Source organism: Narcine bancroftii, chromosome 4 (assembly GCF_036971445.1).
Source record: "Narcine bancroftii isolate sNarBan1 chromosome 4, sNarBan1.hap1, whole genome shotgun sequence".
Taxonomy (NCBI): domain Eukaryota; kingdom Metazoa; phylum Chordata; class Chondrichthyes; order Torpediniformes; family Narcinidae; genus Narcine; species Narcine bancroftii.
This window is the reverse complement of record NC_091472.1, coordinates 82305158-82332229: the sequence shown is the minus strand read 5'-3', so window position 1 is coordinate 82332229 and position 27072 is coordinate 82305158. Positions and strand designations below refer to the sequence as shown.

General features: G+C 39.5%; 1 protein-coding gene and 1 long non-coding RNA gene across 3 annotated transcripts in view; one reads left to right on the top strand and one right to left on the bottom strand.

The window, feature by feature from the left end:
- The first annotated feature begins 698 nt into the window (after positions 1–698).
- The window catches only part of LOC138760755 (uncharacterized), a 42614-nt gene continuing 16240 nt past the window's right edge, over positions 699–27072 (top strand). The window contains exons 1-2 of the long non-coding RNA XR_011355852.1: positions 699–777; positions 5729–5776. This is a non-coding gene — a long non-coding RNA (uncharacterized lncRNA). The remainder of the gene's footprint in view (positions 778–5728; positions 5777–27072) is intronic.
- Positions 4946–27072, bottom strand: part of aplf (aprataxin and PNKP like factor) — a 146776-nt gene continuing 124649 nt past the window's right edge. The window contains exons 12-14 of one of the 2 annotated variants that reach the window (XM_069931779.1): positions 8730–8868; positions 6921–6992; positions 4946–5221 (exon numbers count right to left, since the gene is read on the bottom strand). In XM_069931779.1, the coding sequence (XP_069787880.1) occupies positions 6957–6992; positions 8730–8868 (175 nt within the window). In that variant the 3' untranslated portion in view covers positions 4946–5221; positions 6921–6956. The remainder of the gene's footprint in view (positions 5222–6920; positions 6993–8729; positions 8869–27072) is intronic. The other variant, XR_011355850.1, reaches the window with a different exon arrangement.

Genomic DNA, 27072 nt, shown 5'->3' with positions numbered 1-27072 from the left:
AATGTTAATTACAACTGTACTCATGGATGATCCATCATTGTATGATATTTGGGCTTGGTCTTTTTCAGCTATAAGTGGACTTTCCACTTTGGCACTGTCTTCTGGTGTATTGAGATCATCTTCAATTTGATTCACAGCTGCGTCATCCTTTGCTAACTTGTTATTAATTTCATCATTGTATTCATCAACTGTAATTGGACTCAAGGCTGTATTGTCATTTTCTGAATTGTTTTTGTTTTCTTCATCCTCTGTATATGGGCGCTTCAAAGATGGAGTGACAAGGATTTTATGATAGCTCCTCTATGATCTTCATTTTCAGCTAACTTGGCTTTGGCTAATGCTCGTTTCTAGTTGCCACTTAAATACTTACACCCTTTGTCTCTATCTCTGCTTGCGCTTGCCATGTAAAATGACATATAAATTTTAATCTGCTAATTCTCTGGGCTATATTTTAAGGTAAGAGAGGTATATTTTAAAATGTTTAGACTTAAAATTACACAAAAAACTTGACATTAGCAATTTGTTATAAAATTGGACTCTACATCCCTGATAACATGTCTACGTTGTTCCAACAGTAAAACAATGTTGTCATCGTCATTGGCACAACGAAAGAAACCAACGTCAATCCCACGTCATTTTGCTCGTTGCCTTTATGTTGTTCCAATGTCAGCTGCTGACCTTGGAACAATGTACCCAACTCTCAACTTGTGAATGCCACAAAACAGCAAAACAAACGACCGATTCTGGATTTGTTGAACGACGACAACTTCGATTAAGGTAAGAATTGCCCTTTTATTTTAGTAACGGTTAGATTAGTTAGTTAAGGTTAAATTCCAGAACAGAGGGACGCCCTTTAATTTTGCTGTTTTGTTTAGCTGATTTTCTAGTCAAATGTCTAGCGCTAGTTTGTTGCTACATACTTGGCTAGAAAATCAGTGGAAAAACTGATGAGTGTTATGGATGAAATTTACCCCTGAAGAAAACAATTTCCACATAGTCAAGCTAAACAGCACCTGTTCCAAATCACCAAAAACATAAAATAGGCTATATTAAGCCTTGGCAGTGCAATAGTATAGTTAGTAACAGTACCCTAGTACTATTTTGATACTAAATCAAACCACTGCAAAATTATGAAAGAATAACAGGCAGCCTTGCTAAGAATATCTGGATCTTATAAAGATGAATAATCCCAAGATGTACAGTACATGCCCCTATAGCTGAATAACCTTGTAAACCAGCTTGTAAAGATGTAGGCTATAACCCCCACAGCGACCTAGCCTAGTAAAGATCAACTTAAACTGACCTAATTTTGGGGTTATTCATCTTTACAAGACCCGAATATCCTCACCAATTCCATCTATGATTGCTAACATTGTCGGAAATTCTACGCTTAAAGCCTAGGCTATTTACGTTCAGGCTAACTGCATAAGCCTAGGCTAAAGGCTAGGCCCTAGGCTAGCATGACACTATCTCAATCTCATATTAAAGTACAAGTTCCCTTATTGATTAGCCTATAGCCTGTTTTGATCTTGATAATAATAAGAGATGCTTCATCATCTCCAGAATACATCTATCTTACTGGGTCAAATGAATACAAAACATGAAATTTTTGGCTAGGGAGACAAAGGAGGCCTATAGACAGTAGTTTAATCAAAGACATGTTTCCTAAAAAATATTTCACTGAGATAATACGATCAATTAAGGGCAATAACTTCACGAGTTCACTGACAAATCCCTCAGTTTATAAGGCCTATAGTATTTATTATTTTTTTACCAGTTTAAACCAGGTCCATCACAGTGTTCTCTGCTCAAGGCCTGGGCTCAAACACATGCGCAGGGCCCAATTTGATCAAATTGGCTTAAATCCAACCCTGAAAGGGTTAACAGGTTCAGCTCCAGCAGAAGCAGTTTTAAAAGTTTTTAAGGGAATAGTTTTAAACCTTTGTGGCTTACCTTCCATAATGGTAGCTGCTTCCATAATTGTAGCTGTTTCTTCTTCTTCTTCCAACATCACAGGATTTACTTCCTCCTCTTCACCTGCTTGTATATCTGCCCAGGTGACCTGGCTGCGAGTTTGGACCCTTTTCCACCCCCCCCCCACCCCCATACCGGGCGAACCTCATTGGCTCGGTGGAGGCTGATCCCACCTGCACCCCAGACCCAGTCAAGGGTAATGCACATGCACACATCCAGTTCACCCGACACACGGAGGCAGACGTCTTCCGACATCCTGCGCTACTCACAGCTGTGCGGCCAGCCTCGCACATGTGGTCGTGTTCCCCATCGGGATGATTGCTCCTGCGCTCCCCGGTCTTCTCGGGCATATGCCGGGCCTTGCGCTCATGCCCCCCCCCCTCCATGGAGGGACTCAAAGCACCGGCATCATCCTGTGTTCCTGAACGCAAGGAAGGCACTGGTGTAATACTCAACTTGGTCTGTAGAATCCTCTCCTGCTTTGGGGCTTCTCCAATCGACTCTCATGGATCTTTATAGAAGGTAGGCCTTAATTCTTCTGCACTTTCTGCAGTTTAAAAGTTAATTTCTTCACTAGTTGAACTTTTGTTTCATTCATTATTGCTATGAACAAAGTTTAAGCCACTTCTTAAAATATTTCAAAAGTGCTAAATGTCTTTATAATTCAGGCATTAATTATTCAGTTGGGGAGAGGTGTTTCCACGTGTCTTCTTCCTACGCCATCTTGCCACGCCCTCCACTCCTGTAACTTATTCTAAAAAATTTCCTGATTCTACCCAAAATGGTCTCAATTTTGAACATGACCATGTAGAATGCAAAAAAGAAGTGCCTATCTCTTGACTACATCTCAAATATTTTATCTGGTAAATCTGCTTTCAATCTATTTAATTTTTGTATGGTACAATTGATCCAAAAAATGATATTGAACCAATCTATATCTAATGTTTATTGTGTTTGTCATATTATTATAATATAATTCCTGCCAATTTTTCTTCACAATATTTGTGTTCCCATCTCTGACTTGTCCTATGAACTCTTTGTTTCAAAGTTCCCTTTTGCAATAAAATTGCAGATATAATTTTTAGTAAATCTATTACAAATCAAAGTTTCTATTTCACTTCTTTCAGGCAATAACATTGTTGGACCCAATTTATCTAGTAAATATGGTTTTAACTGATAATAAAAAAAATTGTATTATTCTATATCCCATATTTATTTTTTAATTGATCAAATTACATTAAATTTAAATTCTTTATTTTAAAAATTTAAAACCTGCTCAAAATCAAAGTCTGATAAAATTCATATATAGAAAAATATATGTGGGTAATATAACAAATTTTTCCCCCCACCTTCCTTCCCCTAAACTACCCCCAAAGAAAGAAAGGAAAAAGAGATAATCAATTTTATATATATTATACAACACTTTGGCCATGGAATGAAGCATCATTACCGGACTGGATTAAGAGCTCAAATCTTCAATACAACAATTTTCAAATATGGACTCCATACTTACATTTTAAAAAATTGTATTTGTCTCATAAATTATGTGTTGTCCATCTTTGGACAATTATGAGTGCCATCTTTGCATTCCCAAAATTGAATCAGTTTTCCAAATAATAGCTAAACATTTCTTAGATACAACTAAAGCTAAATGCAAACATTCAGTTTGATACATAGTCAATCATAATTTTAAACCAATCCTTTTAATATCTCCTAATAAAAACAACATTGGGTCAAACAGAAGTTTAACTTTTAATACTTTTTCAAAAAATAATTTAACTTGTATCCAAAAAGTCTTGACTTTAGGACAGATCCAGGTCGAATGAAAAGTGCCTATCTCTTTACCACACCTAAAACAAGTCTGAAGACATTAAGTTACATCTCTAATTTTTGAGGGGTTAGATATAATTGATGCAGAAAATTATACTGTACTAATCTATAGCTTACATTTATAACCTTAGTCATGGCCTTTACATAAGTTTCTCCAGTCATTTTCATTTATCTTTCTATTCAAATCCATTTCCCATTATGAATATTTGGTCTATATATTTTACTTTGTAATAATCTATACATCTCAGAAATAAATGTATTTGTATCTCCTTTAGTAAGTAATAACTCTAAAGCAGATTGTTTGGGTAATTTTAAACTATAACCTAATTTTTCAGTTAAAAAAGCTTTTGGTAATAACAAAAAAAGTATTATTAAGAATCTCATATTTTTCCTTCATTCAATTAAAAGATATAAATTTCCCCACTTCAAAACAATCCTCCACCTTATTAATCCCCAATTGATTCCATAGCTTCAAAAATTGATTATTAACAGTAAAAAGAAAAAGATTATTTTGATATAAAGGCATTAGTCAAACCTTAGATTAAATCAAACCTTTTCCACCTAACTCCTGATCAATTTTTTTCCATAATTCAATTAGATGTTTCAGTATTGGTGGGCTTCTATCAAATAACAATTTTGAATTTCATTTATAAATAAATTCTAGCATACATTCCTCATTAATTTTAGCTTACTCTATATTTGCCCATACTGAAGATTTATTTAAATCAAACATTCCCCTAATAAATTTCAATTGTGCAGCTTTATAATAATACTTAAAATGTGGAAGTTGTAAACCACCTAATTCAAATTTCCAAGTTAATTTTTCCAGGGGTACTCTAGCCATTTTCCTTTCCATAAAAATTTTCTAACAATTAAGATCTTTAAAATTTTTTGAGGTATTTAGCAAGGAATGGATTAAAATAGATATTGGATCCCTGGGAAAATATTAATCTTAATACAATTCACTCATCCTATTAAATTTATAGGTAAATCATTCCAACTATTTAAATCTTCCTTGATTTTACTAAATAAGGGTAAATAGTTAAACATGTATAAACTATATAAATTTTTATCAATTTTAGTAACTTAATTGGATTTTGTGTCCATTTAAATTGAGCAATTGGCTTACATCAATCATAATCTCCCTCAACTAATGGCATAACTTCACTTTTGTCCCAATTAATTGTATAACCATATATTTCTCCATAATCTTGTAATGTTTTATATAATGAACATAATGAATTTTCAGGATCTGTTATATAAATTAAAACATCATCAGCAAAACCTACTAATCTTGCATTCCTCCTTCTTGACTTTAATTTCTCTAATACTAACATATTGTCTTATTGATTGTGCCAATGGTTCAAATGCCAAAACAAATAATGCTGGAGACAAAGGAGAACCTTGTCTGGCAGATCTAGTAAAAGAAAAAGAAATTTGTCCATTAGTAACTACTCTTGCCAAAGGATTTTTATATAAAATCTTGATCCAATTAATAAATGTTGGTCCAAACTGATTTTTTTTCTATGACTTTAAATAAATAATTCCTTTCTAATCTATCAAAAGCCTTTTCAGCATCTAATGATAAAATTAAGGCTAAATCTGACTTCTGAGATGTATAAATTAAACTAATTAATTTAGCAATATTGTCGGCAGATTATCTCTTTAACAAATCCAGATTGATCTAAATAAACTAACTTTGGTAAATATTAATTCAATCTATTTGCCAAAACTTTAGCTACAATCTTATAATACACATTAAATAAAGATATAGGTCTATATGATACAGGTGTTAATAGATCTCTGTCCTTCTTAGGTATTACTGTTATAATAGCATTTGTAAAAAGATTCTGGTAATGAATGAGTTGCTTGTTTTAATACTTTCATTAATAAAGACGTTAACAAATCTTTAATTTTTTTATAGAATTCACAAGCAAATCCATCTTCACCTGGAGATTTACCATTTTGCATGGTATTTAACTTCTTTCAACATAAAGGGAGAATCTAAATCTTTAGGAGCTTGGCAGTTTAAAGCCTGAAGTTTAAGTAAAAATTTGTTAATTTTCCTTGATTGTTTTTTGATTGAGATGTATATAACTTGGTATAAGATTCTTTAAAAATAATAATTTATGACTTATGATTGATAAGTAATTTTAGAATTCTTTTTAACAGCATTATTAATTCTTGGCATTTGTTCCATTTTCAATTGCCAAGCCAAAACCTTGTGTGCTCTCTCTCCCAGTTTGTAATATTTCTGTTTAGTTTGTTCAATTAACTTCTCTGTTCTATATGCCTGTATCAAATTATAATGAATTTTCTTATTTACTAGTGCTATCCTCTTTTTCTCATACAAACCTTTTCATATTTTTTTTTTCAAAGTTACGATTTCTTTCTCGAATTTATCTACCTCTCAGACAATCTTTCTTAATATTAGTTGTCTTCATAAGTAAGCTTTTAATGATTCCCATAAAATAAATTTATTATCAACTAAATTGCTGTTTATATCTAAATACATTTGTATTTGATTTCTTATAAAATTGCAAAAGTCAACATTTTTTAATAATAAAGAATTGAATCTCCATCTATAAGTTGAGTCAATTTTATCAAAATTTGAACAGGATATTAATAACTTTCAGATTGAGTCTGATACGATTCTAGGTTTATATTGTGCATATACAACTTGTCTTTGCAATTGATCTGAAATTAAAAATAAATCTATTCTAGAATAAGAATCAAATTGATATAAATAAAATGAATAATCTCTTTCCCTTGGATTCAATTTTCTCCAAATCGCCACTAAATTCAAATCTTTCATTAAGGTCAGAATTATTTTAGCAGTTTTTATTTTTGTTAAAGATTTTTGAGATTTATTTAACATTTGGTTCTAAACAACAATTAAAATCCACCAATTATTAAATTTTCATTTGCCTCTGCAAGATTAAGGAAAGTCTCTTGAATAAATTTCTCATCTACATTAGATGCATAAATATTCATAAAAATCCAAAACTCCAAATAAATTTGGCAATTTACCAAAACAAATCTTCCACAGGGTTGGTAACCACTGATTCTAATTTAAATGGCAACATTTTGTTCATTAAAATAGCTACTCCACTCACTTTAGAATTAAAAGATGCAGCCATAACTTTTTCTCTTTAAATTTTGATGTTTTTCTCTGTTAAATGAACCTCCTGCAAAAAGCAATATCAACTTTTAACTTTTTAATATAAGTAAAACTTTATTCCTTTTAATTTGATTATTGAGCCAATTCACATTAAATGTTACATAATTCAAACTATGTATCCCCATAATATAATTTCAAAAATATTTGACTCCCATTTCCACTCTGGCATCTCTCTGCTCCAGCACCAATCTTAAAAACAAACAGCATCTCCAAATATATAAAAGTAGGAAATCCTCAAATAATTAAAAAAAATATATAACCCCCCCCCAAAAAAAATATATTGATAGAATCGGCACTAAACCCCTTTATTATGGGAAGTGGTTTTCACCACTAGTGGCATGAAATCTCAGAAGAAGACAGTAAAAAAGAGTTTGCCTCCCCAAGACAGAATATCAAAAACAATATCAAGCAGTCAATTAAGTATGATAAACTTCAAGATCTCTATTGACTTGATAATCATCAATTTCAACTTCAGTTTCAGTCATCTTCTGACTTTCTTTTGAAAATTCTTCTCTCAATTTATCCTGGTTATTTTTCATTTGCTGAGATGAATAATGCTGGCTTCCAATTTGCTTATTGTTCAGTAATGAATTAGCAAATTCCAAAGCTTCAGATTCATTAGAAAAAAATTGGGCATGGTATTCTCCATAAAAGATTTTAAGGATTGCTGGATATCTAAATGCAAATTTATATCCTTTCTTCTGTAAAATTGGTTTTGCTTGATTAAATTCATCTATTTTCTTAACAATAGCATTACTCAGGTTTGCATAAAAGAATACTCTATTATTCCAAATCATTAATGGACCTTGTTGTTCTCTAGCTTTTTGAACTGCCAATTTCAATATCATTTCTCTATCTTGGTAATGTAAACACTTAATCAAAATAGACCATGGCAATTGTCCTGGATATGTTTTTTTCCCTAAGAACTCTGTGCTCTATCAAATTCCAGTCCGTTTGGAAAATTTTCAGACCCAGAATTTCAGGTAACCAATTTTGGAAAAAAAACTGTACTAAATTAGTGCCTTCAAAATCTTCAGTAAATCCAACAATTTTGACATTATTTCTTCAGCTCTGATTTTCCAACATATAAACTTTTTTGCAACAAGTCTTTTCTCTGAAACTTCCCATGCTGTGCAAGAATCTTCTATCTTATTAACTGTATCTTTACATTCTTTGACTTCCATATGACACTCTTGATAATCTTTAAATTTTTGAACCTTAATTTTGTCAACCATTTTTATACATTTTGCTGTTATCAGTCTTCATACAGTCATTTCTTCCTTACTACCTTCCAAATATATAGTAAATTCTGTTCTTACTTCTGCAAATTTTTATCTATTTTCCACTCATTAAATTTGCTCAGAAATTTTATGAAACATTTGGAGGTCCAGGGGTTCTGGAATAACATAGTATGTCCCCACTTTATCTTGAATATACTGATTTATTCCTTCATCATCTGATTCCTCTCCTTGTGACTGTGACACATATCCTTTTTCTACTCTGATCTCCTCTTCTGTTGATGTTGTCAGCATCTGAGCCTGTGCATGAGCCCTTTGCCTGGCCCTAGTCTGGCCAGCAACGCTGGTTGACATATGGCCTGCATCCTCCATACAGACAGCTTCTGTTGTGTGCATGAGCTAACAAGCAACTTGTTCCCAAGTTGTCTGCAGTCTTCCTCGGTGCTCTAGTGCCATCTTCATCAGTTTCCTGAGGAAATTGAATTCTGAGGAGATTGAATTCTCACCAAGCAAGGTTGGAGAGAAATCCAGAGCGGAGGTAGAATTCTCAAGGTAGGCCCAGTTTTTTCAATGACTGTTGCTTCTGTTGTAGCCACTTTCTTTACAGGTTGAGCTTTAGATTTTCTTCTAGCCTTTGCTAGAGATCTTTAGAAGAAATTTAAAGTTATTCACTTTTAAAAGTTTTTAAAAGTCAGATTTTAATTAATTCTGCCAGGAGAGGCCTTTTCCCACATTTCCCACTTGTGCCATCACACTACACCCTTCCAAATGACATTAAATTTCATCCTTCATCACAATCTATATTTCTAATTCCTTCAGAGAACCAGATATTCAAAAGTTTATTATTCATAGTAAACTGTATAATCCATTTTGAATCAAAGGCATTTTAATTAACCCACTAATTTCTTATTTCCACTTCATTATTTACTTTGTTCCACATGTTAATCAAATGTTTCAACAGTGGTGTATCTTTATCAGATTTTAACCTCGGTTCCCATTTATATACAAAATCTTCTGATTTTTATCCACCTCTATTTTGATCCATGCTGGTTTCTCTCCTTCATAAAAGGAAAATAGAAATCTCATCTGTGTGGCTCAATAATATTTTTTTTAATTTGTAAGTTGCAGACCTCCCAATTCATATCTCCATGTTAATTTTTCTAACGAGATTCTTGACATCTTGACCTTCCAAATATATTTCTTTACATATTTATTTAGTTCCTGAAAGAATTTTTGTAGAAGAGATACAGGAAATCTTTGTAAAAGATGACACTCTTGGAAATATATTCATGTTTATACAATTAATTCTCCCCAATAATGTTATTGGCAATTCCATCCATTTTTTAAAAATCTTCAACTTTCTTAAGTAAAGGGATATAATTTTATTTATAAATTATCCAAATTATTACCTAGTAGTATCCCTAAATATTTTATTCCATTCAACAGCCATTTAAATTGAGTCTCTTTTACACTGAGTATAATCGCCTTTAGTAAGTGCCATAATCTCACTTTTATCTCAATTTACCTCACACCCAGATACTATTCCATATTCTTTTAATCTAATTTATGCAATGAATTTTCTGGTTCCATCAAATAAATTATTACATCATCTGCAAACAAATTAATCTTGCATTCCTCTGGGCCAACTCTAAACCTTTAATTTCAGGGTCTGACTGAACCAATTCTGCTAATGGTCCTATTGTCAAAATAAATAAAACTGGAGATCATGGTCATCCTTGTCAACTAGACCTACTTAATTGAAAAGAAGTGGACATTTGTTACAACTTTTGCTTCTGGTCCATATATAAACCTTTAGTCCAGTTAGCAAATATTGATCTCAATCCAAATTTATCAAGTACTTTAAATTTAAAAATCCCATTTTAATCTATCAAATGCTTTTTCAGCATCTAAGGCCACTGCTACATTTAGATCCCCTCTTTTGCACCAAATATATTATACTCATCTGTGTGGTGATTGGAGGTGTCCTGCATTTATTTGGCTTTCTGAGGACATCTTTGTTATTGTGTCCATGTGCTGTTCCAGGAGCATGTGCAGTCTGTTCAGGTTTTGGAGTGCCAGCTGCAGCATGCGCCATGTGTTTGGGTGTTGTTGTGCTGGATTGGACCATGCACAGTAATGTGTGACACACATTGGGAGCATCAGATAGAATATTATAAACAGGAAGCCATAGAGAAGGGTGACTGAAATGCTCATAACTTTAGTTGACTGTGATCATAAATGTTACTTGAAGATAATTTCAAGGCATGGATATCAAGTTGAAGTTCAAATTTATGGTCAGAGTGCAAACATGACATCACAAACAATCCTGAAATTCTTTTTCTGCAGGCCAGGCAGAATTTCTACTTATTAGTAGTGTAACTATACTCAAGATAAAGATGCATATATAAAAGAGACAAAAAAAACTGTTGGCATAGTGGTTAACACAATGCTATTTGTAGAGCTCGTCAAAAGAACCAAAGACGTTGATCCAAACCAAGGCTTTTATTAGCAAAAGAGAGGAGCTCTTCACAGGTGGCCGACCAGTCCGGAATGATCCTACCTGACTAGGGACACAACCCTTTAAGGCCCAGACAGTAGGCGTGGCTAAGCTCTCAGCCAATCGCTGTAAACACAGTCATTACATACTCTAGATACTGTAACTATATATGGGTCTGTACTATCACATTCACCCCTTCTTGGAGAACTGACCCTAGGGTGGAAGGGTTGAAGAGGGAGAAGGGAAGGAAGGGGGAGGTTAAGGACTGTAGCAGTCAGGGGGTCTGACCATCCAGCATGACCACCGTGGTGCCGGGAGTGGAGTCGCCAGCGGGCTCGTCGGGTGCGACCGCTCCTTCGCTCAGCTCCCCAGCCGTGTTGTCGGCAGGGTGGCCTGGGTTGTTGGGGTGCTGTTGGTCTTTCTGTTCCTGCACGGGGCCTGGGGAATAAAGAGTTGGGGAAGGTTGGGTTGGGGGGGGGGGGGGGGGTTGTTGGGCCTACCACGTCCTGAGCTAGGTCCTGCACTGAAACAGTGTCCTCCCGCCCGTCTGGGAACTCAACACAGGCGTAATGCGGGTTCGCGTGGAGTAGAGTCACTCGGTCGACCAAGGGGTCGTTCTTTGAGTGCTGGACGTGGTGTCACAAAAGGATGGGGCCAGGGACGGTGAGCCATGCTGGTACAGTGGTTCCTGATTCAGATTTCCTCGGGAAAAGGAACATCCTTTCGTGGGGGGTGGCATTTGTTGTGGTACATTGGAGGGAGTGGATGGAGTGTAAGGCACTAGTGAGAACCTCCTGCCAGTGAGAGGTGGGGAGACCTTTAGACCGGAGAGCCAATGTAACTGCTCTCCAAATGGTGGCATTCTCCCTCTCGACCTGGCCATTACCGCGTGGGTTATAGCTGGTGGTCCTGCTTGAAGTGATACCACATTCCAGAAGGTACTGTTGCAGCTCTGTGCTCATGAATGAGGACCCCTATCACTGTGGATGGAATTGGGGTACCCGAAAATGGTGAAGTTATTGTGAAGGGCCTGTATCACTGAGGTGGCGGTGGTGTCTGGGCAGGGCACAGCGAACGGGAAGTGGGCGTACTCGTCGATGGCCGTAAGGATGTAGTTATTACGGTTGGTCAACGGTAGGGGCCCCTTAAAGTCTATGCTAAGACGCTCCAAGGGGCGGGTGGCTTTGATAATGTGGGAGTTCCCCGGATGGATGAAGTGGGGCTTGCATTCAGTGCACACCGAACAGGCTCGGGTCATGGAGCGAATCTCCTCGACTGTGTAGGGTAGGTTGTGCGCCTTCACAAAGTGGGCAAACCTAGTGACCCCTGGATGACAGAGCGCCTCATGGAGTTTCTGTAGTCTGTCCATCTGTATGCTGGCGCACGTCTCCCTGGAGAGCGCGTCAGGTGGGTAGTTGAGCTTACCAGGCCAGTACAGGATGTCATAGTTAAAGGTGGAGAGTTTGTCGTTTTTTATCTTGCCTCGCTGGCTGTTGCTGAACATGGAGACCGCGCGTTGATCAGTCAACAGTGTAAATGCTTCCCAGCGAGGTAACGTCTCCAACAACGCACCGCTTCAACTATGGCCAGGGCCTCCTTCTCGACCGAGGAGTGTCTATTCTCTGGACCATAGAGGGTTCTGGAGAAGAAGGCTATAGGCCGACCAGCCTGGTTCAAGGTGGCTGCCAGGGTGAAGTCGGATGCATCGCTCTCGACTTGAAACGGGATAGGCTCATTGATCGCTTGCAGCATTGTAGCGGCGATGTCTGATTTTATTTGATTGAAAGCCGCTCTGGCTTTGGTCGAAAGGGGAAAGGAGGTGGTCTTGATAAGAGGACGTGCCTTGTTGGCGTAGTGTGGAACCCATTGGGCGTAATATGAGAAAAAGCCCAGGCAGTGTTTTAGGGCTTTCTGGGTATGGGGGGGGGAGTCCAATAGGGGACCCATGTGGTCAGGATTCGGCATCACTACCCCGTTCTCCACCACCAACCTAGAATCGCGAGTCATGTGGTCCAGAAGACACACTTGTCAAAATTGTAGGTCAGGTTCAGCCGACTGGCAGTTTGAAGAAATTTGTCTAGGTTGGCGTCGTCGTCCTGCGTGTCGTGGCCGCAGGTGGTGACATTGTCCAGATACGGGAAGGTAGCGGTTAGCCCGTTCTGGTCCACCATCCGGTCCATTTTCCGCTGGAAGACCGCGACACCATTCATGACCCTGAATGGTACCCTAAGAAATTGATACAGCTTCGAAGACCATGAATGGTCGGTCCTCACAGTGGATCGGGAGCTAGTTGTAAACCGAACGTAGGTCAATGGTGGAGAATGTGCGGTATTGGGCGATCTGGTTCATCACATCCGTGATGCATGGCAGGGAGTACGCATCCAGGAGTGTGAAGTGGTTAATGGTCTGGCTATAGTCGACCACCATCTGTAGCTTTACCCCGTTCTTGACAACCACCACCTGGGCTCTCCAGGGACTTGAACTGGGTTCGATGATGCCCTCATCTATGCACCCCATCCTAATGAATTGCCTGTTTTCGTAACTATATTGCCGACTTTTGGTGGCCACAGGCTTCCAGCCAGGGGTGAGGCTTGCGGAGTGCTGGCGGGGCAATCCCGAGTGTGGAAAGGCCGCAGGAGTGACCCCGGGGCATGGGGGTGGATTGCTCGGGTGCTTCAGGGGTGGGGCGATGGCAGACCGAGAGAGGGGCGTGGGGCCCCCCAAAGTGTAGGGACACTGTTCGAAACTGACACTGAAAGTCTAATCCCAGCAACACTGGGGCGCACAATTGGGGAAGGATGAATAATTTGAAGTGGGGGACCATTACGCTCTGTACTTCCAGCGTGGTGATGCAATACCCCTTTATCCCAGTCGAGTGCGACCTAGTCGCTAATGAGATCCTCTGGGTAGTGGGGATAATGTCAAGTCCGCAACAGAGGGCCAGATCTGGCCGGATAAAACTGTCAGTTGACCTAGAGTCAAATAAGCAATTGGTGTAGTGTCCATGCACTTTAATCAGTTCCATTGCTTTAGTGAGGGGATGAGAGCATTGCTGATTTAGTGTTATAGAAGCAGCCACTGATCCTGTTGACAGGGGAGTTCTGCGTGTTGACGTCACGCAACGGGATGATGTCATAGACGGAGTCAGCACTGCAGGAGCAGGTTGGAGGTAATCCTGGAGGTGCTGTTGTGGCAATGTCGGCAGATGACCAGTAAGTAGTGGGGGTTGTTGCTCGCGGTTGGCGGTGGTTAGGTCGTCGGTCGCAGCGGTCGGGCCCCAGCGGTTGTCAGTGATGGACGCTAGGGCGAGTACCAGGTTGGCTGTGGCGGGTCCCCAGTCGGTCACGGTGGCCGCACAGGCCAGTGTGGGCAGCGGCAGCAGGGGAGCGGGCAGCGGTAGCATCGTCTCCGGGGGTGGCTGTGGTTGTGGCAGCGGCAGCAGCAGTGGTAGCGTTGGCCCCGGTCGTGGCCATGGCAATAACAGGCGCTACAGTCGGGACCGAGGCCAGGTTGAGTGTTCCGCACGGGGGTGAGAGGCGGGCCAACATGGTTACGAGGGTGGGCTGCCCCTTCCGGGTTCGGCGTCTCCGTGACATCAGGCGTTGCCATGCAGGGGAGCCCTCGCTCTCATTGGACAAGAGCTCTGGGGAAGAAGAGTTTGAATGGGATAGTGGCGGTAGGGCTTCACACGAGGCACTGTGTTTGCCGGTGGTAATTTTAGACCTACACACTGCAGCAAAGTGGCCATTTTTAAGGCACGTCTGGCACCTGGCTTTTCTTGCTGGGCACTGGGCCTGCTGTCCTTGTCCCTCCCATGCTTGTCCCTCCTGCAGAAATAAGATTTTGGGTTCTCAGGGGTCAGTGTAGCAGCAGCCGACAGGCTGTCAGTATATCGGGGGGTGGTAGGGTAGAAGGGCACTCTACTCACATCAGAACATGGGGTCCAGTCCCTAGAGAACTCGTTTGACTTTAAGGCTGCATCCTCCATTGTGATTGCAATCTGGGCTACGTCCTCTAGTTTTTCTACCCCTTGTTCGAGCAAGCACAGCCTCACTTCATTCGATCGGAGCCCGGCCACATAGGCATCCCAGACGAGATCATTTGTGATCTCGGCAGCAGTTTTGTCCACAGTTAGTTCTTGCCCAACGCCTTGACTACTTGTAAATATGCCCTGCTGGACTCGCTGGGCTGTTGCTTCCTCGACGCAAGCACGAGCTGGGCATGAACTCTGTTCATTGGTTGATCGTACAGTTCTTTCAGTACCTTTATGGCTGCGGTGTAAGTGGTCTCATCCTGGATGTTCTCGTAGACTCTCATGGACACCATAAACATCCTCCTCCACCTCAATGAGCCTCAGGAAGTTTTCAAAGTTCAACAGCCAGAACTTAAAGGCTTTGAAGACTGTAGCTGACTGTGGGTCGATGTCAAGTTTTTCTGGCCGAGACAGACACTCCACCCCGTTTATTAAATTAAAAAAAAAAAAAAAAAAAAAAAATTCTTTTTGCTAATAAAATTGAAGAGCTTGTCGAAAGAACCAAGGACTTGTTGATCCAAACCAAGGACTTGTTGATCCAAACCAAGGACTTGTTGATCCAAACCAAGGACTTGTTGATCCAAACCAAGGACTTGTTGATCCAAACCAAGGACTTGTTGATCCAAACCAAGGACTTGTTGATCCAAACCAAGGACTTGTTGATCCAAACCAAGGACTTGTTGATCCAAACCAAGGACTTGTTGATCCAAACCAAGGACTTGTTGATCCAAACCAAGGACTTGTTGATCCAAACCAAGGACTTGTTGATCCAAACCAAGGACTTGTTGATCCAAACCAAGGACTTGTTGATCCAAACCAAGGACTTGTTGATCCAAACCAAGGACTTGTTGATCCAAACCAAGGACTTGTTGATCCAAACCAAGGACTTGTTGATCCAAACCAAGGACTTGTTGATCCAAACCAAGGACTTGTTGATCCAAACCAAGGACTTGTTGATCCAAACCAAGGACTTGTTGATCCAAACCAAGGACTTGTTGATCCAAACCAAGGACTTGTTGATCCAAACCAAGGACTTGTTGATCCAAACCAAGGACTTGTTGATCCAAACCAAGGACTTGTTGATCCAAACCAAGGACTTGTTGATCCAAACCAAGGACTTGTTGATCCAAACCAAGGACTTGTTGATCCAAACCAAGGACTTGTTGATCCAAACCAAGGACTTGTTGATCCAAACCAAGGACTTGTTGATCCAAACCAAGGACTTGTTGATCCAAACCAAGGACTTGTTGATCCAAACCAAGGACTTGTTGATCCAAACCAAGGACTTGTTGATCCAAACCAAGGACTTGTTGATCCAAACCAAGGACTTGTTGATCCAAACCAAGGACTTGTTGATCCAAACCAAGGACTTGTTGATCCAAACCAAGGACTTGTTGATCCAAACCAAGGACTTGTTGATCCAAACCAAGGACTTGTTGATCCAAACCAAGGACTTGTTGATCCAAACCAAGGACTTGTTGATCCAAACCAAGGACTTGTTGATCCAAACCAAGGACTTGTTGATCCAAACCAAGGACTTGTTGATCCAAACCAAGGACTTGTTGATCCAAACCAAGGACTTGTTGATCCAAACCAAGGACTTGTTGATCCAAACCAAGGACTTGTTGATCCAAACCAAGGACTTGTTGATCCAAACCAAGGACTTGTTGATCCAAACCAAGGACTTGTTGATCCAAACCAAGGACTTACTTGTTGATCCAAACCAAGGCTTTTATTAGCAAAAGACAGGAGCTCTTCACAGGTGGCCAATCAGTCCGGAATGATCCGACCTGGCTAGGGACACAACCCTTTAAGGCCCAGACAGTAGGCATGGCTAAGCTCTCAGCCAATCGCTGTAAACAGTCATTACATACTCTAGATACTGTAACTAAAACATTGGTGATAGGTCTGTACTATCACACTATTACAGTACCATATGCCATGCTCTCTGTAAGGAGTTTGTATATTCTCCTGGGTGCTCCGGTTTCCGCTCACTTTTTGAAGCATACTGGGGGTTTGTAGGTTAATTGGGCAGCACAGGTTTGTAGGCCGAAATGTCCTGTCACTTCTGTATGTCTAATTTTTTTTTAACTTTAAAATTTTAACAAAGAAAGATGTAAACAAACTGTAAATAAAAAAAAAAATTGTCAATAAATAATACTCCTTAAATGTAAGAGTCCTTAAATGAATCTCTGATTAAGTGCATTGTTTAGGAGTCTGATGGAACAGCAACTGTTCCAGAACCTGGTGGTACAAGCCTTGAAGCAATTATGCCTCTCTCCTGATGGTAGTAGTGAGAACAGTCCATGTCCTGGGTTGTGTGGATTCTTGATAATTGCTGCTGCTCTCTCATGGCAGTGTTCCATGCAGATTTTCTTCATAGTGCAAAGAGTTTGTCCACTACACATCTGTAGAAGTTTCCCAAAGATGTCTGATGTCATACTAAACCATCTGAGGAAGTAGGGGGGCTGACATACTTTTGTCACAATGATGAAAGTATGTTGGGTACAGGAACAATCCACTGAGATATTAACTCACAAGAATTTAAATTTGCTGCCCCTTTCCACTTCTGGCCCCACAATGATCACTGGATCATACACCTCTGGTTTTCCCCTCCTAAAGTCTACAATCGTCTCCTTGGTTTTGGTGACATTGAGTGTGAGGCTATTGTGAACACACCATTCAGCCAAGTTTTCAATCTGACTCAACATAAGAGATGCAGTGGATGTTGTTTACAGGTATTCCTCGACTTACCACCTATCCAACTTATGGCCATCCATACACACGATCATATTTTTTAAATGAAGAAAAAAATAAAACAAATAAGTGTTACGTGTGAAAGTCGGACTTGTCTATGGAAAATAACACCTATCACAAGAGTTTGGCAGCTGAGGCCAACCTCCCACAAGAGCTGGCCTTGGTGGCCGCCATGTTGTATTTGATGAACAATAACCTAGATACGGTGCAATGCCAACATGCATCCATTCCAAGATACAATTGGTCAGCCAGAACGGTACATGAATATAAGTTAAGGAGTGCCTGTATTTTGATTTTCAAAAGCCCTTTAACAAGGTGCCACACATGAGGTGCTTAACAAGGTGAGAGCCCATGAAATTACAAGCAAAATACTGGTATGGGTAAAGCATTGGCTGATTGGTAGGAAACAGTGCGAATAAAAGGATTCTGTTCTGTTTGACTTCCAGCCAGTGGTGTTCAGCAGGGGTCAGTGTTGGGGCCACTTTTTACATTGTACATTAATGATTTGGATTGCCGAATTAAGTGGCTTTGTGGCTGTAACATGATTGATAGTACACGGAGAATTGTGTGGAGCACAAACAGGCTTTTATTAGCTTACAATTAACAGCCGGTATTTACAATGGTCTTCAGGTAAATTGGAGGTAAGGTGGGAAAACAGGGTTTATATCAGGATTGATGAGGCAGAGCCAAGAGCAGGTCAGCCATCTAATCTAACCATAGACAGTGAATTCCATTTCACTGCATTTACCCCTTCCTTCAGAAGAGAACCTGCGGGTGAAAACAGACTACATTCAGCAACACAATGTTTTACAAGTTTAGTCTGGCTGGGGGCCTGGTTATTCTGGTTGAGCACCTTAGAACTAGTGGAATTCATTCTTCCAGATCTTCCTGTGTCCCCTGTGGGTCTTGGATTCTGGGACTCAAAGGAGGACTCAGGTTCAGGAACCCTGCATGGGTATTTGGAGGTTCGGGGTCTGAGCACTCTAAAGGTTAACCTCCTGGTTGAATTGGTGGTGCAGAAGGTGAATGCAATGCACTGGTGAATCCTCACTTGGAGTACAGAATACAATATTGAGCTCCTTTTTAACAAAAGGGTGTACTAGTATTGGAGAGGGCTCAGAAAATATTCACAAGCATGATTCTTGGAATGAAGGGATCAGCACATGAGGAACTTTCTAACAGCTCTTGGACTGAACCCCTTGGATCTCAGAAGAATGAGGAGGCCCTCAGAGAATTATTTTTGAATGTTGAAAGGCCTGGACAGAGTCGATGTGGTAAAGTAGTTTCCCATGGTAGAGAAGTCTAGGACAAGAGGGCACCATTCAGGATTGAAAAGCACCCATCTAAAACAAATGCAAAAAAACTTCTTTAGCCAAAGAGAGGTGAACGTCTGGAATTTGCAATCATGGGCAGCTGTGGATGCTGTGTTTGATGTATTTAATGCAGAGATCAATAGGTATCTGAATAGTCAAGGTATGAATGGTTGTGGGGAGAAGGCAGGGACTGAGTTAGAGAATGGATCAGCTCATGGTGGAATAGAGGAGCAGACTCTATAAGCTGAATGACCGCCTTCCGCTCACATATCTTATGGTTTCTGTGAGTTTCACTCTCTTGCAACCTGGGTGCAACAACATTTTTTTTATTTGATGTGTTAGTGGCTTAGTAGCTGCATTGAATTCATCTTTCTAGGTGTAATTTCAAATTTGGGTTTAGGTGGGTTGTTAAGATCCCTTAAATGCCATAAGAGAAGGTTGTGACGAGCACTGTCTTGAACTGTTGTATCCCTCCTTTTTAAAGTTATTGTTGTTTATTTACAACATGATAGAAGCTGATTCCAACATTGAAACCCATGCCGCCCAATTAACCTGCAAACTCCGTATGTTTTTGGAGCAGGGGAGGAAACTTAAGTACCCAGAGAAAACTCATTCAGTTCACAGGAGAATGGACTAACTCCTTACAGACAGTATCGGATTTGATCCAGGGTCATTGGCATGGAAATAGCATGACGCTAACTGTTCCACCCACCTGATGAAGGGACCCCCACAATTTCAGAGCAACACCCTGGATGTGGGGCAAGCAACAATGAAGTTACAGAAATGCATTTATAAATCCTGATGGTGTGCAAGTTATAGGGGAATGGAAATGGTTCCATGTTCCTGAACTCTTTATCCTTGGTGATGGAGGTCAGGAGCTTGGGAGGTGATTGAATACAGCCAAGGTGATTAACAGTGCTGTTTTTTGTAGATGGTGACTGCTCTGCACACCATGTGCAGTTGGTGGAGTGAATGAATTTTTTAGGCTTGTGCTTGGGGTGCCAATTAAGTAGGCTACTGGATAATGTTGACGTTCTCAATGTTGTTGACACTACACCCACTCCGAGGTATTGGGCAGGACACCCAGTCTCTGGTCTGATTTCCCCGACTCTGTGCAAAGGATTCTGTGTGTTCACCTGATCTGTCCCTCTCATGATTTTGTACATCACTATGAGATCACTCTTCATTCTCCTGTGCTCCAGGAATAAAGCCCCAGCCTGCTCAACCTTTACATGTGGCTGAAGTTCCTGAGTCCTGGCAACATCCTTATAAACTTTCTCTGGACACTCACCAACTTGATTACAGCTTTCCTGTAGCATGGTGACCAAAATTGAAAACATTACTCCAAATAGGGCCTCACCAACATCTTGTAGAACTGTATCAAGGTCTCCCAACTCTAATATTAATGACTCTGTTGAACATGAAGTAGGCCAATAGTCTTTTTGACCACTTTCAAGGTACTATATACCTGTACTCCTAGATTCTTTGGCTCCACAACAATCTCCAGATTCCTTCCATTCACAGAGTATGTCCTACCTATGTTAGACTTCCCAAAATACAACTCTTCACATTCATCTGTATTACATTTCATCAAGCATTTCCTCAAGATCCTTATGGTAAACAGCTGAATTGTTGTATTCCTGATTACCTGGTTCCACCCAGTCCTGTGGTCCTCCCTCTTTTGACCTTGTATAAAGGCTCTAGCACCTTGACCTTTCCCCAGAAAGCCCAGGTCATGACCCACGATGAGGTCCTTGTCCATTGTGAATAAAAGCCTGTAGATCGGGGACTCAGTCTCAGCCTCTCAAGTTATTTATTGTGCATCAATCCTGCTGCAATTTTTGGTAATGGTTTTCACTAGCTATAATACTAGACGCATTAGATTCATCCACAAACTTGCTAATGCCATCTAAATCATTGATAAAGATGACAAACAGGCATAAGCCTAGCATTAAACCCTATGGCACACAATTAGTCACAGGTCTCCAGTTCTAAAACTTGTACTTCATCATCATTCCCTGCTTTCTTCCATGAAGCCATTTTTTAATCTATTCAAATATCTCTGCTTTGGATCCCATGTGATCTATCTTTCTACAGGTGTTCTGCAGAAACCATTCTGGCTGGTTTATCACTGTTTGGTATAGAGATGTCAACACTCAGGACAAGAAAAACACTCCAGAGGGTGTTAACTTGACCTATAACATCACAGGCATCAGATTTCACTCCATCGAGGACAATTACAAGAGACAATGTCTTAAGAAGCCTCTGTTCTCAAAGACTACCCCCACTCCACCCCGGCCACCAGCCAAGCCCTCTTCACTCTGCTACCATCAGGAAAAAGGTACAGGAGCCTGAAGACGAGCACTCAGCAACACAAGGACAGCTTCTTCCCTGCTGCCATCAGATTCCTGAACTAATAATGAACCAAAGACCCTGCCTTACTTTGAATTTTTCTTTTTCTTGCACTATTTTTATTTATTTTGTAAGGTGCTTTATATAAATATTTGCACTGTGATTCAGCTGCAAAACAACAAATTTTGTGATGTTCATGACAGTAAATTCTAATTCTTTCAGAGCAGCTTACCATGCAGAACCTTATCGAATGCCTTACTGAAATCCATCCCTGTCCATTCAAGTGCATGTATGCCTTCTCCGTCAGAATTCTCTAGAAAAATGCCAATCATTGATGATAGGCACTCTGACCTGTAGCATCCTTGCTTTTCCCTTCAGACCTCTTTGAAAAGAGGCACTACATTTACCACCCTTCTGTCTTCTGGCAGCTCATCTGTACTAACCACACATGAATCTCTAACTTTCTCTCTAGCTTCTCACAGCATCCTTGGATATATCTGATCTGGCCCTGGAGCTTGGTCTAACTTCCTACCATCAGGACCTTCAGTCCCTCCTCCACGGTAAAACTGATTGTTTTTGTGACGCTGCCATTGATTGTCAGTTTTGTGATGTCATTGGTTTGAGACGATTTGCCACTGTTTGCAAAGTAAAAAGTAGATGCCATAATTTCTGCAAACTATTAATTATCTAACCATACATTCATACAGAAGTCATTTGGCCCACTTTACTTGGTCCAGCTCTTTAGTTGTGTCAAGAGTCCCAGTTCCTGCTCTTTGCACAGAATCGTGCATTTTTTTCCATAGATTTCCCAAATTCCTTTTCTTTGATTCAAGTTTGTTAATTTGTATAGACCTTTTTCCTCCTTACCCCTTCCCCAGTCCTTTCTGAATAATTCTGTGAATTATTTTCCTTCAAATATTTATTCAATTTTGTTTTAAATGTCACCATTGAATCTGTACTCTTGAGCTTTTTGAGCTGTACATTTCAGATTAGAATAACTTGGTCTGTTAAAAGAAAAGTTGCCTCAAATTGCCTCTGGTTCTTTTGGCAATTACCTTAAATCACTGTCCCCCTGTTACATCTGGAAACAGTTACTTTTTCAATCTATCAAAATGTTCACAGTTTCATCATCTCCCCAAAGCCTTGTCTGCTCTGAAAAATCCAGCTTCATCTGGCTCGCCACAGAATTCAACCATGGAACTAATGTGGTTTCGCTTTTCTACAGGACTTCTGAAGCTTTGACATTCTTCCCAAATGTGGGCCTCAGAACAAATATAAATACTGGCTGAGATCTACCTTTGTAGAGATTCAATACAGCATCCTTACTTTGGTATTGTATCCCTTTCTTGATGAAGCCAAGGATCTTGCATTTCCTTTCATAAGAAATAGGAGCAGGAGTCGGCCATCCAGTCCATCGAGCCTGTTCTGCCATTCAATAAGATCATGGCTGATCTTATAATTGACTCAACTCCACCGACCTGCCTTTTCCCCATATCCCTTTTTCATGTAAAAATCTATCTAACTGAACCTTAAATATGTTTAATGAAGTAGCCTCAACCGCTTCCTTGGGTAGAGAATTCCACTGATTCACTACACTCTGGGGAAAAAAAGTTTTTCCTCCTCTGTCTTAAATCTACCCTCCTGAATCTTGAGGCTGTGTCCCCCTAGTTCTGGTCTCACCTACAAGTGGAAACAATTTTCCTGCCTCTAATCTATCCCTTTCATAATTTTATTTGCTTCTATAATGTCTCCTCTCATTCTTCTGAATTCGAGTGAGTATAATTCCAGATGATTGTCTCTCCTCATAGGTCAACCCCCATCATCTCCAAGATCAACCTGGTGAACCTCCTCTGGATTGCCTCCAAGGCCAATATATCCTTTCTCAAGTATGAAGACCAGAACTGCACTCAGTACTCCAGGTGCGGCCTCACCAGTACCTTGTTGAGTTGCAACATGACCTCTCTGCTCTTGAATTCAATTCCTCCAGTGATGAAGGCCAATATTCCATTTGTCTTCTTAATAACCTGCTGTACCTGCAACCTAATGTTTTGCAATTCATGCACAAGCCCTCCCAAGTCCATCTACACTACAGCATGCTGCAGTTTTTCACCATATCAATAATAATCTGCTCTTCTATTTTTCCTATCAAAGTGGATGACCTTGGATTTACTAACATTGTACTCCATCTGCCAGATCTTTGCCCACTCAGCTAACTTAACTATATCCTTTTTCAGCCTCTCCACATCCTCTGTACAATTTGCTTTTCCACTCAATTTAGTATCATCTGCAAACTTGGCTACACTACATTCTTCCACAGAACCAAAGACCCTGCCTTACTTTGAATTTTTCTTTTTCTTGCACTATTTTTATTTATTTTGTAAGGTGCTTTATATAAATATTTGCACTGTGATTCAGCTGCAAAACAACAAATTTTGTGATGTTCATGACAGTAAATTCTAATTCTAATTCTTTCTCTTCCAAATCAGCAATGTAAATGGTGAACAGCTGTGGGCCCAGCACCGACCCCTGTGACACCCCACTTGTCACTGTCTGCCAATCAGAAAAAACACCCATTATCCTGACTCTCTGCCTTCTGTCGGTTAACTAATCCTCAATCCATGCCAATATACTTTCCTGACTCCATTCATCTGTATCTTACTGATAAGTCTCTTGTGCGGCAGCTTATCAAAAGCCTTCTGGAAATCCAAATATACAACATCAACCTGTTCCCCTCTATCAACCACACCCATTATATCCTCAAAGAACTCCTGCAAATTTGTCAAGTTTGTCTTGTTGACAAGGATTGTGTGCATGCTAACTTATTGTCATGTTTTTTAGGTATTGATTTCCTCCCTAAAAAATTGCAAGAATCATTAGTTTTTGTTATGGAATAAATGGAGGAAGTAACTGCACATAAAATGGACATTATTTTCCATTTTATCTTTTTTTAATTGTTTTAACCTCTAACAGCTTAGCACCAAAATAGTTGGCTGCTTTGTGCCTCTAAATCGTGTTTCTTTCAAATCATTTCTTATTTTTTTGAGTTCCCACGCTAATGCCTGAGGTATTTGTACCTTGCTTCTTCTCAATTTTCAATTGTGATATTGTCATTCCTCCAATGGAGGTTCATGTGTGTTCGGTCTATACTGCCAAATCAAGATTCATTTGGCCTTGAGATTTTAGATTTTTAAACTGCAAGGATCCGTGTATAATTTCTTCAACACAACATGGGAAGACATATGCATGATGGATTTCAGGTCCAGGTCTCCAAACCAGTGTCCAGTAGACCTTTGCTCAACTGCTGCTCACAATTATTACAGTTCTCAAGTTAGGTGGGTGGATTCACTTCCGAGATGGATAATAAATCTGGACTAAAGCTTGCTATTGACAAATGGAGAAAATTTCCAGTGAATGTTAAGTTTTAAGGTAAATGATGTCCGGCCATGTGGGACCAGTGGCAGACTCTTCCAATGTCATGACTTTCTGCATTATTAGCTCAATTGGAAACTTGACTATATGTTAATCTCAGTGAAATGCAAAGGTACTTTACAAAATGTTGATAACAAGTACCACTGATGGAAAATGTTCTGAAAATTTCAACTATATTTGTATAATATCCATAAATATACTCCTTAATTTGCATTATACCTTTATCTCTTGATTGCTTCATCAATATGATTTTGGCATTTTTTCCAATGATCTTTTCTAAGAATAACACACAATTTTATGACCTCCAGAATATCCCTAAAATCATCCAATAAAACATAAAATAAAATGACATGAACATCTCCTTGATCAAAATAATTCAAGAACTGAGTTTGCTGGATAAGGTCCAACCTTTCAGGTGCATTAAACTTGCAGATCCTAAATCTAAAAAGAACCAGTGAAGATGGAGCTAAGGTAAACATAAAGCAAGATCACTCATAAGTTTAGCAGGGCATGGGTTTCTACCGCCAATGGGAAGGGGAAATCTAAAAAGGCCCAGTGAAGATGGAGCTAAGGTAAGCATAAAGCAAGATCACCCATAAGTGATCAATGCTGTCATTTTACTTGGTGGCAATAACTTTCCTGTCAATTAGGTGCCTCTATCAGATGTAAACTCAGCAAGGTCAGGGCTTGGGAGAAACAATGAACATGAGAGATGGAGGAATGTAGCCATCAAGTTCATTGAAAGAGCAGTCATCGTCAGAGTGGACTGAGTCAGAGTGGTGAGGCTTTGGCTCAACAGTCTTCAGCAACAAACAGGTAAAAAGTGAGGGATAGGAGTTGAAATAAGAAAGGGTCGTCCTAATTGAGCCAATGCAATTCAAAGAGTTGTAATTCATAGCCAAAGCAGTATGCTTATCCTAACATCTGTGATTTCAGTGTCAAAATTTATGCAATAACACATCCTTCTGAGGGCTAAGTATAAGAATGCAGGATGTTGTGGTAAAATAAAACATATAATTGTGAATGAGAGAATCACAATGAAAATGCAGTAATGAAAAACTTTGTCAGTATAATTGTTGCAATCTAACCCATGGGTGACAAAATTATATTCCATCAAATGGTATTTCTGTGCTGGATTTTACAAAGCAAAGTTGCGCACTGAGTAAGCAAATGTGTGATGAGTGATTCGCATCAATCAAATTACTTTTTTTAAAAATCTTAACCACTTACAAACGTTTATGTCCAACCATCAACATCACACAACATTAGTTCTAAATATGCTTTAGAAAGTGTTCATACAGGAATAAAAGTGTAGAAGCATGCAGCAAAAAAAAAATGGAAATGAAATACAGCTGGCCAATGTCATAATGGGGTTAGAAATACTACATTCACAAAGCAGTTTTATTCATAGCACAGTGTTCAGTCATCATTTATGTTTGCTGATCACACAAATAAAGGGCTAAGGAAGGTTAATACTGCAGTTTAAAATTGCCCTGGAATATTAATAATACAATATCATTTAAACTCTGCCTTTATTTTCCACTGGTGGTAATTTTTTAATGACTTTGATTCATTCTGTGAGTTCTTCTGTAATCAAATAATGCACTTCATCTGCTGTGATGATTTCAAAGAGGTTGCCCTTAACATCAAATTTCTACTTTTAATGTCCGATTAAGCGAAAACGTATTTTGGCCTATGTTAAGAATTGATATCGCTTTTTCACAAGAAACACATTTGAATGTCAAAGAAAGTATGAAATTGAAAAGGGATTGGGTAGGACATGTATTATTTTTTTCCGAGGGTGATTGGTCAGATATTTGTTATGATACTGTAACTAGACTGATAAATGCACGTTATGCAATGATTAATTATAATTTTTTACATCAACTATACTTAACACCTGAAAAACTAAAAAAAAATGGTTTGTTTTGGATGTGGTAATGCGGTTGGAACTTTTTTTCATGTGGTTTGGTCATGTATAAATATACAATCTTTTTGGAAAAAAATTCAGTTGTTTTTAGAATACCTGTATAAGATTAAAATACCTTTAGACCCGACGGTATTTTTATTGGGTAATTTACAATCTTTGAAAGGTCTGGGATTAGATAAATTTCAACTTGCTTTTGTATATTTAGCTTTATTTGTAGTGAGAAAATGTATTGCTAGTACGTGGAAGGATATGAATATGATTGATATTAATAGGTGGCATAATGAGCCATCCTCCATCAGCCAGCTCCCCACCATGACTACCAGCCCCCCCACATCTCCATCGGGCACACAAAACTCAAAACGGTCAACCAGTTTACCTATCTCGGCTGCACCATTTCATCAGATGCAAGGATCGACAATGAGATAGACAACAGACTCGCCAAGGCAAATAGTGCCTTTGGAAGACTACACAAAAGAGTCTGGAAGCGTATACAGAGCCGTTGTCATACCCACACTCCTGTCCGGCTCCGAATCATGGG